This window comes from Mchenga conophoros, linkage group LG13 (genome assembly GCF_057382185.1).
Source record: "Mchenga conophoros isolate Kocher_MC1m ecotype Shallow Benthic linkage group LG13, M_conophoros_male_GT1.1, whole genome shotgun sequence".
NCBI lineage: Eukaryota > Metazoa > Chordata > Actinopteri > Cichliformes > Cichlidae > Mchenga > Mchenga conophoros.
In genome coordinates this window covers 13279955-13290859 of record NC_140538.1, presented here as the reverse complement: position 1 = coordinate 13290859, position 10905 = coordinate 13279955, and the positions used below count along the sequence as shown (strand labels likewise).

Here is a 10905-nt window from a genome sequence, read left to right as displayed (position 1 = left end):
GACACCTTTGAGGCCTTGTCCTGTTGGTATATTTCAACCATAAGTGCTGTTTGCTTATCAAGTTCATGCAAAAACTACCAAAACCAAAAATTCAGGGGAACGGCCAGAGAAAATGTCATTTTCCCCAGTTAATAATTCCTCTTTACTTGAGGCCAATCTTGGCTTAACTTAAATGCTAAAGCTATAATAGTGACACAGAGATAAACACTGATTGTCACACAAAGTGTCATCTAAACTACCAGGAGCAATTTGGGTCTTGACTCAGGATGCACCTGTAGATTGAGGAGTGTTCTGGTACTTTTGGAATTTCTTTGGCCTACAGTGCTCGGCTGCACGGCCCACGAAGTCCCCTGTGGCGGTTGTCATATAGAGAACCATCTATCAGCAGGCATGATGAGGCTCTGGTATCTGATTTCAGCCTTCTAATATTTTCTAACTGCTGAGCGGTTCACCTCAGGCAACATTTTTAAAAATGAACGTAACGTCGTGATATGAAAACCTCCTCAATTTCTGATATTATCTTTAGCTTTGTGTCAGCGTGTCAGTTGTTGCGGTATCTCTTCAATCTTTGATAACAACGTGTTCTATTCTGAGAATATTGGGAAGGGTTGATTTTGGAGGGAGCTGCATATGTGTGTGTGTGTGCGTAGATGTTTGTGTCTAGCTGGGCTCCCTGTGGTCATTCTATTGGTCTTCTGGGTGGGTGGTCTGTTCCAAGAGAGGAGCACTGGAAACATTATACCAGCGTACACACACGCACACTTTTACACATGCACAAAGGGAAACTGGGAATCACACCAACGCAGCACAGCAGAGGGTGGAGCCGGCAGGAGTCTTCTTCCAGATGTGTGATATTAATTTAGTTGATCCAAAACATGAACCGGTAGCTCCCACTCAGTCATCACCGTTTAGCATGTGTGTGTGTGTGTCTGCTGCTGGTGGTGTCGCAGCACTCGACCTAATTTTTTAATATTTTCAGACCCATAAAACACCTGTAAGTTTTTATTGGGATAAAGTCTATTAATTTGAACCCTAAGTAAGAGATAGAAATCAAGACTGACTCAAATTCATGAGTTTCAGGTGGAGGAAACTACAGAGCAGAGCGGGCTAGAGAGAGGAGAGGTACATGATTAAAAAGGGGGGAAAGATTAGGAGTGGAGCAGGTTATGAGAACAGCCTCCACTCTGACCTGTGGAGCAGCGCCCCTGGACTTTCATACAATACATTCCACCGGGGAGGAGAGGGGGATACGGTGCATGGAAAGACAAAGAGACAGAAAATGAAATTAAATAGGAAGAGCGGAGGAGGAGAAGGAGACAAGATGTAGGAGGACGGAAGTGGTTGATTGGGTTCCCCCAGAGATTCTTTTGTTTAGATTGTTCTGCATTTCACTTCTTTCACTCTCTCCCCTCCACCTCCCACTTTTTGACATCTGAGGTAGATTACAACAGAGACCCTGGGTCACATTTATGACTTAAACCAAGAACATATGGTGTGTATGCGTGTTTGAACATCCATTTCAGTACAGTGGGATTCCCCTACGGTCCTTGAGTGGTGGTCAGATTTATTTTCTTGTCCATTGTCTCTTGCTGGGATATCAAAGGACTATTGTTTGTTGATCAGCAAGGGTTCCTCAGGTTACTTGCAGGTCCTGGACAAAAGTGCTTTGCCTTTCTTCCACATCTTCCCTTCTTATCTCCTTCTATTTTTACTTTTTAAGTATGCTGGCCCTACCGCAGAAAAGCCAAGAAACAAAGGATCAGCACTTCCACAGAAATGTTGTTAAGATTATAAAAGATTAAGCGCGGTTATGTCTTGTTTGTCTTGTTTGGTCAGGCATGTTTATTGTTCCAAAGGTACCTGACTTTCTATTTGTACTGCAACGGATTTGATTTTATACGAAGTTCACAGACAGATTACCAACTCCACCACTGCAGCATGTTGTTAGCAAGAAGAAAGAAGAAATATTCCCATTAACTTCAGCACAACAAGCACATCTGTAAAAGTGTCAGTTGACTTTATTAGCATCAGCTTCACTCAGTTGAAGAAAAACAACTTTTGTCTTTGGAACGTTTAACCATGGAAGAAAAAAAAAAAAAAAGCATCTATAAAATAAGTTGCTGGAAGGACAATATATAAAACAATGGCATCAAAATAGGTTTGACAAGAAGAAAAAAACAAAGAAAAAAGGCTCAAATATTTTTGGATGCGGGGCATTTTTCCTCTGTTTGCCCTGTTGTTTACAAAAAATAACAAAAGAGGAAAACAAACAAAAAAATGTATTTACAGTGCATATATTTACATTAAGGCATTTTTGCTGGGGGAAAAAAGACGGTTGATCAGATACAACCCCTGCTTCTACACAATCAAATAAATAGTCAGATTTACCATTATACATTACAGTGCTATATTATCGATATGCTACCTGCAGTGAATGAACAAATACAGTTATAAGTGCAGGCTAAATCTCCCCATCAAATGGACATTCAGGCGTACATTAAAGGATAGGTTCACACTTTTTTGTTATGCTTTTTTTGTTTTAAACAATACTCCATATCCATATGTACATTAAAAGAGTTGGTGATTGACGAGATCCGTTTGGGGAGCGATTTCAATGCAAGCAATTGGGCAAATTCAATATTCTGTGGGGGGGGGGGGCAAACTAATCTTCAACTTTAGAAGCTGAACCAAAGTTTCAACAAGTTAATAATAAATTTTAAAAAACAAAAAAACAAAGTGAACCCGTCCTTTAACAAAACGTGTCCAGGAGTAGTTAGAGCCAAGATAGCTCCGTAGAGCCAGAGCATCCCAGGATGTCCGCGAAGTGGCCAGAGCTGTGTTGTTACATTACCACAAGGGTGGCTACCTTATAATTCAAGAGATTTACCTTTTCAAAGCTAAACCTAGAGATTTAACAGATTTAGTTTTTCTTTTCTTAAAAAGCACCATGTTTTTAAAACGATTGACTACACTCATCACAGCTCTGCTACTAGAGAACAAAAACACATAAATGAGAGAAAGAGGCACTTAATAAGGTGTTGGCGATGTGTTGAACATGATGCTTTGGTTAAAACAATTAACAGAAGTAAAACGCTGGGTGAGACTGATCTACACTAATAGCATGCTGCATTTTGAAGACACTTCAGTGCACATTCAAGTTTGTGCATCAAATACTGTCGATTCTGTATTAACTGAATGAGTCCTAGAACACGTCTATGGGTTCTGCTTACATTTCTCTGGATGGAAATCCATCAAAAGACGACCTGAATAATTCATCATCTAATTGCTGCTCTTTAGCATCCATCCACCTTACTCTGTTTCTCAATCATCTTCCAATCTCCTCTCTCTAAAATCAAAAATTTCTCCCTCTCGGTCTTTCTCTCCATCTCCATCTCCACCCCCACACTCTCACTTTTTCCCTGCTCTCTCTTCCCTCTCTCCAGAGTACAAATGCCTTAAATTTTTAATATCTGAACAGCAATGATTTGTGTGGTGCACACAGAGATGTAGTCCAGTAGTGATAATGATCGTTCCAGTGGTGAATGAGATACTTGGGCCAAAAAGGCTGAGGCTTAGATTACCAATTCTAGTGCAAATCTAAGGATTTGGTAAAGAATAAAAACCTGGACATTCCAGTTCTAGAGAGAAACTAACAAATCAATGAGTAAACAAAGATTTGGCTTGACTAGTTTTGCAAACAAAAGCTTCTCTTTTATAAAAGAAAATTAAGCCAGTTCTATGTTACAATAAAGACAAAAAAGATGCTGTTTTAATTCATTCCAGTCACACCCCATCTCATCTTTTCATTTGCCCAAACACATCTATAATATGTGTATCTGGTGGTTAAGGGACCAGAAGATCATCTGGCCACCATCTTCCTACTTTAAAACCTCCAAATTGTTCCACTTGGCGTTAAGAGCAACATGTTTGTTAGGCTATCGAAGTGTTTTAGCCCACGACAGCAGCACCAGGAAGAGCTGTGATGTCACTGAAAGTCACTCTGCATCAGGCAGCTCGTGTAGCTGCGGGACACGGAGTGAATGCTTTATGTTTTGTCAAGATAGTGCTTGTATTTTTGAGCATGTGTGCAAAACGTTGCTAGTTCTGGTGTCTCTTCATGTGCAGGGCAAGGTGATCCGATCGGGAGAAGGAGCGTGAGCAGACGCCACACTGGAAGGGTTTGGCGCCCGTGTGTTTCCTGTAGTGACGCGTCAGCTCATCCGAACGAGCAAAACGCCAGTCGCAGCTGTCCCACGTACACCTGTACGGCTTCTCGCCTGCAGGACAGGAGAAAGAGTTTGAGTGAGTGCAAACCGCCGTGCCGTCTGGTGATCTATTCTGAGCTATCGCTTGATCACACGATACGAACCAGAGCAGGACTGTCAATATTCAGGTACTAAGAACAACAATTATTGTGACACAAGCCAATTCTCTAACTAAAGCGATTCATACAGTTGGGTGGAGGAACTGGGAAAACAGGTTTCACTGAAAACGCCAGTTGTCTAACTAGATATACAGTCATAACACGGTCACTCAAAAGCATTCATCAAGCATTCACACGCCAATGCAGCAACCAGTGCTTCATAATTTTCCCACAGTGCCTGGTCTGTATTGTCAACTTTTCCCTCCAGGTATTTTTCTTTAATGACTGCAGCACATATGTCTTTCTGTCAGTCATTCCAGCAAAATTCACCTGCAGCTTCAGGCACTTTCTGAAAAACCAGTCTGCTCTGCTCGTTGTCCCTCTGGGAGAGTTTTGTCTTAGGCCCACAAGTTGACCAGTGTATACTCAGGTCTACTAAATGTAAAGCACTTGCTAAATATTTAGTATGCAAGTATAATTCATTTTTCTGCAACTTAAATTCAACCTGACAAACCTACAGTAACTACAGTACATGCAAAAGACCAGAACAGAAAAACTTAGAATTATAACTTGTACATGTTGACGCGTCTACTGCTTCTTTGTATTTAGCGTGTGTCTGATAACAGTGGATGCTTAAAAAATATGAAAGGATTGGAAGGAACTTGATTTTTGCTGAGCTATATTCCTCCCTTTTCCTTCTTTTTGTACCCTTTCATCCAGATTTTGAAGGTTAAGTGGAATAGCATCTCATTTCAGCAAACACATTTTTTGGCTTTTTAAGATTCATGAATATGAGCCACTGTGGTGCAAAATCAAATGGAATAAATCAAGCTGTGTGGTTGTTTTCCTTCTTCCACTCCTCATCGCTTTTAACCTCTATTTACATATCAAAAACAGAGTCCAGAATCAGTGTCCCCATTACTCTAAATACCCCCCATTCCATTGTAATGAGAAAACAGTGAAAATGTTTTGAGCCTTTTCTGTGGCTTATTCAGGCCACCAAGGCTAAAGTTAATAATAATAATAATGATAGTGGAAAAAACAACTATTTGAGAATCATTTTTCAAAGCTCTTTGCACTATAAACATAATCCCATTAAACTGAAGTGGCAGCATAAATCACAGAGATGGCTTGTTTTATAATCTGGACAAATAAAAACAGAACTATTTCCGCATGATAAACGCCGCTGGGGACATCCAAGAATTTTTTTCCCCCCTTTTGTCATTTAGGTGACCAACTCTTCAAACAAGCACATCAAGCTCTGCAGCATTGCTTTTTTAAAAAAAAAAAACCCAGAGTAAACCTGTTAGAACCACAGTGTCACCAAACTTAAAGACACACACCTTAAACCGAACACAAGGAAGAGAGACCATGAGAAGGCGCTGTTTAAGGGGGAAAAAATCAGAAATGATTTCCAATACAGAAAGAGGATATTTCTCACAATACACCCACCCACACATGCACACACACAGACACACTAACAATCAGGGTAATGGATGTTGATGGAGATTAGAGTGGGAACTCCCAGTGGGACCCAAACGCATTAGGAATCATCTCATAGAGATTACTGACAGGTGTGTGTGGAAGTGTCCGTGTGTGGGTGTGCACGTGTGTGTACGAGTACATAAGTGTGCATTCGAGCAGCTAAATAAGAGACGGAGAACGAGTTATAGACGAAGATAGAAGTAAAGGAGGAGGGCAGGGTTGAAGATGAAAGTATGAGAGCACAAAAACAGAGGAGAACAGGATTGGAGAGGGGGAAAAAAAGGGGGGGGGAGAAAATAACTAAGCGAGGCCGACAGAGGCATAAAGGACATGTAGTTGCTGCTAGATAACATTTACGTGTCTAGTTCTCATCTTGCGGTCTGTAATAAGTGCAATCACCACAATCAGCCTGCAGCATGAGTGACGCCATATATAATTGTCGCGTCATGTTCCTGATACGAAAATGCAAAGCACGCGCACCCGCAACGATGTTCCGAACAAGTAGTTTAGATCCATAATTAGGACACATTCTGGCTTTTGTGTGTGTATCCAGATGAGCGAGGAATGTGTAGATATCAACAGAAGCTTTGTTTTGTTAGCTGGAGTGAGGTGGGGCCCAACACCTAAGCATTTGTTTATTGACTTTGCTTGTCCAAATCCAAGCTCAAATCTAAACCTGACAGGAAGAAAGGGAATAAAATGAAATGCAGAGAGAACGGAATCAAAGTGGAAAAGTGCATTAAAGCATTTGAACAATTCCTGAACGGGCGATGGGATTCAAAAAAACATGGCACCACACGTTTAGCACTGACCACATAGTCTGAGAGTCATCCCCTGGCAGAAGTGTGTCACTTCCACCTGTTTTGATGGAATAGTATATTGGGCAGAGGATGGGGAATGGGCTAGGATACATTTACACACACATGCCAAGAACACAACACTCTGCCTAGCAACATAGTGCCAGTGCAGATACTGAAATACGAGTCCTGTGGTCAGCGTCATTTTTTTTGATGGGTCTTTTTAAAAAGCTGCATTAATTAGAGGAATCTCTTACCAGTGTGAGTCCTGAGGTGTGCTTTCAAATGGGACGACTTGGTGTAGACCTTCTTGCAGCCTGACGACAGACATGGAGATAAACACAAACAGACGGCTTAATCCAAGTAATTCACACGTGGCAAATATGCATTTACCCCATAAACTGAGCTGTGGAATTCAAAAAATCCAAACTAATGAAGAACAGAAGCCGTTTTGGAATCAAATATAGTAAAGTGTGTTTCGTAGAGCCTCAAATCCTGCTCCATCTCATCTGCTGCTTTCCAAAATGAACAAAACAGGCTCTGTTAAAAGCAGCCCTCATAGCCTCATTTGGTATTAAAAGGCATTTGATTACAAGCCTCGAATCACCAACAATGCGACCTGAAAACCTCTGTTTTCTCCTTCTGCGCACGCTACAGTTTGTTTCTACAATGTCAGAAAGGTCATTAAGGATTTTGAACGATTTAGAAAGATATTCGTCAGATATCTTATGACTTTAAGTTAGGAAACGATAGAATTTCGTGTATTGCTATGATTAAACTGTGAGCAGCTGCAACAGTGTGACTAATATACATACACTTGGATGAAGTGTGGCTCTGTGAATATGATGGATCTGCTTCATCTGGCTTTTTAAGAAGTAAGACGTGTGCTAACGTGCTGCGGTAGGCTCTGCTTAAGCCTATTTTACATGCCGCCACAGGCTAGCTGACATTACATGTCCTACAAGTAGCTACATATCATACAGTCTGTATGTGTGTGTGTGTGTATGTGTCTGTGCGCCAGCTAAAGAAAATAAATACTTTAATCTCAGCATGCAATCTCAAGTGTAACAGTATGAAGATATGTGTGGGAAAAAAGATCAAATGATTCAAGGAGAACATCTTTTTAATTAACACAGCCCCTGCATACAAAAACGTGCACTCTCTCTCACACACACAAAAACAGGTTCATTCCACAATCATACCAGTGATTACTCTAAAGCCACCACACTGTTTGAGAGCTCATAGCTGAAAGTGCCACAGTCATTTGAGGTGTGCTAATATATGCAAAGCAGTGTTTGAACCAGATAGTTGACTGAAAGGTAGTAACAGTCTGGCTGGCAGGACAGAGTGTACTCTGCCTCCACGACCCAAAGGCATAGGCAAATCATTCAAAACATGAACAGAAACATTCACTACAATGCAGTGATAAACTAAACACACAACGGTGATTACATTCACAGTGCACATTCAGTGGTGTGTGTGTGTGTCGTTCTTCTAACCTGGGTAATCACAGTGGTGGATCCGTCGCTTCTCTAAGTCGGGGTTGTTCCTTCGGTTGTAGCGGACAGCCACTGCGTTCTGTGGTGGATTTGGGGTTGGTGTTGTCGTGTGGGCTTGAGGAAGGACTGTGGCTGGGCCTGGGACTGGTGTGGGGCCTGTAGGGTGGGGCAGAGCTAAGCCACCTGGTCCCGGGCCAGGTCCAAGTCCGGGTGTGCTACCTGCAAGCTTGGAGGCAATGGTGGCAGCATACGACGGAGGTGGTGACATGTTGTGGAGCAGCTCCTTCTGCCTGTCAGGGCTGCCGGGCTCTGAGTTTGGCGGAGAGGGTGGCAGGTAGGGCACCTGCTGCTGGAGGAATTGGGGATGTGCCTGAGAATGAGGATGTGTGTATACCCCACCACCTAGACAGCGGTAGGCAGGCTTGACAGTTTGCTCTTGTTGAGAAGCAGAAGTAGCTACTGGCAAATCATGAAAAGGTGTGTGCATCGTGGTAGTGTGTTGGATCGGTTGCTGCTGCTGATGGTGATGATGATGCTGAGCCTCCATCCCATTGCTATGGCGATGATCCAAGCCAGAGTTTAGGAGCTGAAACAGCGAGCCGCTGTTGTCATGGTGGTGGTGGAGAGCGTGCTGCTCAAACTGTGGTGACATTTCCTGTTTGACATACACTTCTGGCAGTGAATCACCACCGCGGCTGCCTCCCAGCTGATTGAAAACACTGGTGAATTCTGGTAACCCAGTTAATGTCATGTTTGTGGCGGAGTTTTCCATGGCCATACTGCCAGGGCCGTGGCCGGATGTGCTGCAGCTACTTGTGGGCGTAGTGCCGGGGCAGTGGGGCTGCAGGTTAGAGGAAAAACACGAGGAGGGAGATTCTGTTTTAATGTGAGTGAGACTCGGGTGGTTCTGGTGTTGAGGGGACCGCACCTGCTGGCACAAGCCCATCCTCAGGTAGCCGACGTCAGGGAGATAAAGATTCATGTTGAGGGTATAGGGAGCCCCAGCGTCAGTGAAGAACTGATCCACTGCTGACGAGCTGTCTCTGAGTGACTTCTGCTGGTTGTCTGCAGGGTTTGGAAGTGGAAGAGGCTGAGGGGAGAGATATCTGTCCATCTCACACTTTGCCTGAGGATTAAAAGGGAAAACACACATTAAAAAGAAAAATTTAAGAAAAAAAACAAACAAAAAACAAGCAGTTAACATAAAAATAAACTTTCTGTTGAATGAAAAGTACCAAAGCCTGACTTCACTAAGTCCTTCTCAGTGCTTCTATTCTGAACCACTATTATGAGAAGACAAAAGGTTTGATAGGACAGTCACTGCTAAAGCATTTATCAAGTAGTCATCAAAAGGCAGTTGCCACATTCCCTCGCGGCCTGCAAGGCTGAACTCAGAAACCTGACGGTGGTGAGGCCCACATTTGAGGATTAAACGATGTTATGTCAATAAAGAACCTGATCTAACGCCTCTTATTTGAACATGTGCAGCTATTACAAGCATAACAGAGCAGCCAATCGCCGGTCAAACTGCACACCACAGGTGAACAACTTGGCATAAAAAAATGCTTCATTCGTACTGCTCTTTTTGGTCCAGCTCCTGTGGCTCTGGGGGGATCTAATCGGTATAAAAGTTAAAGAAGCAGAGCACCAGAGGATGAAACAGTATCATGAAAGGGAATAGGGAAACACCCATGTCTCCCTGCAGCAGCAGCAGCAGAAACAGCAGCAGCAGTAGTAGTCTGGGGATGGGCTGCTATTTGAGGGTCCTGATCCTACCAGCTGTTATAGATCTCCCTGCTATGTTGCACAAGTTTCTTTCTAACTGGGGACAGAGTTGCCGGGACGTTTCTGTCCGAAGCTGGAGTCAGTTGCTGTCAGCGTGGTATGATGGTGAGAAGGGACGCCAAGGAGAGACCAACAACTGGTGACCAACTGGCTGGCTGGCATAGAAAACATGCGGTGAATGCGTTTTGCAGGCGGAGGTGCTCGACTACGCGTCCAGCTGGTCGCTTATTACCGAAAATAGAGCTGAATAAAGTGACGGTTACGATCGCGCAGAGGGGGACGACTGAAATTTAGACTCAAATAAATAAACAAATAAACAAGCAAACAGAAAAACAAGCTGGATTTAAAGCCAGACTGCCACGCCCATTCAGTGAAATGCATCACTAATGTATAAAGTCGGTTTGATTTCCAACCGGTTTACCTGTGCGTAATCATTTTGTCCAGCCTTGTCTGCTTCGGTGATCTTGCAATCCAAGCCGAACAACGCCGAGTCCTCCAAGGGGAACCCAGCGGGCAGAGTCGCCTTCTGCAGCGGGTAGAAGGGATCCTCCTGCACGCCGCCGCTCATCGTGAGTGTTGCGGCCATGAAGCTCCGACGCAGCGCCGCAAAAACGATCGCTTGCCGTGTGTTATTATGCAAAGCGGAGGATGCTACAGCGTACAGAGAAACGAGTGGAGCCGACGAGGTGTAGTGCGTGCGTTAGAGTAATTAATGTGTGCCTGTCGGCTACATCTCCTTCCACTTGTTTCATCCCTCTGCTCCGGCCCACAGACAGTTTTCTATCTGGCGTTCGCAGGGCGGAGCGGCCCCAGTGTAAATACAGACCGCGCACCGCCCACCAAACCTTTAAAAACGCTTTGATCATTCATTCACCGGCCACCGCCCTACGTTTGCCATCCATACACACCGACAACAGCGCCGTAAAAAAGTCCACGAGACCGGTCAAACCGCATTAAAGTGGTGAAAGTTAAACTC

General features: G+C 43.6%; 1 protein-coding gene across 1 annotated transcript; it reads right to left on the bottom strand.

The window, feature by feature from the left end:
• Positions 1 to 1996: 1996 nt before the first annotated feature.
• klf5a (Kruppel like factor 5a) lies at positions 1997 to 10806 on the bottom strand. Its single transcript, XM_085296564.1, has 4 exons — positions 10351 to 10806; positions 8145 to 9270; positions 6903 to 6962; positions 1997 to 4277 (listed from the first exon to the last, which is right to left on the bottom strand). The coding sequence occupies exons 1-4, from the start codon at positions 10513 to 10515 to the stop codon at positions 4099 to 4101; spliced, it is 1530 nt and encodes a 509-aa protein (XP_085152690.1). The 5' UTR covers positions 10516 to 10806; the 3' UTR covers positions 1997 to 4098.
• Between the last annotated feature and the right edge of the window lie 99 nt (positions 10807 to 10905).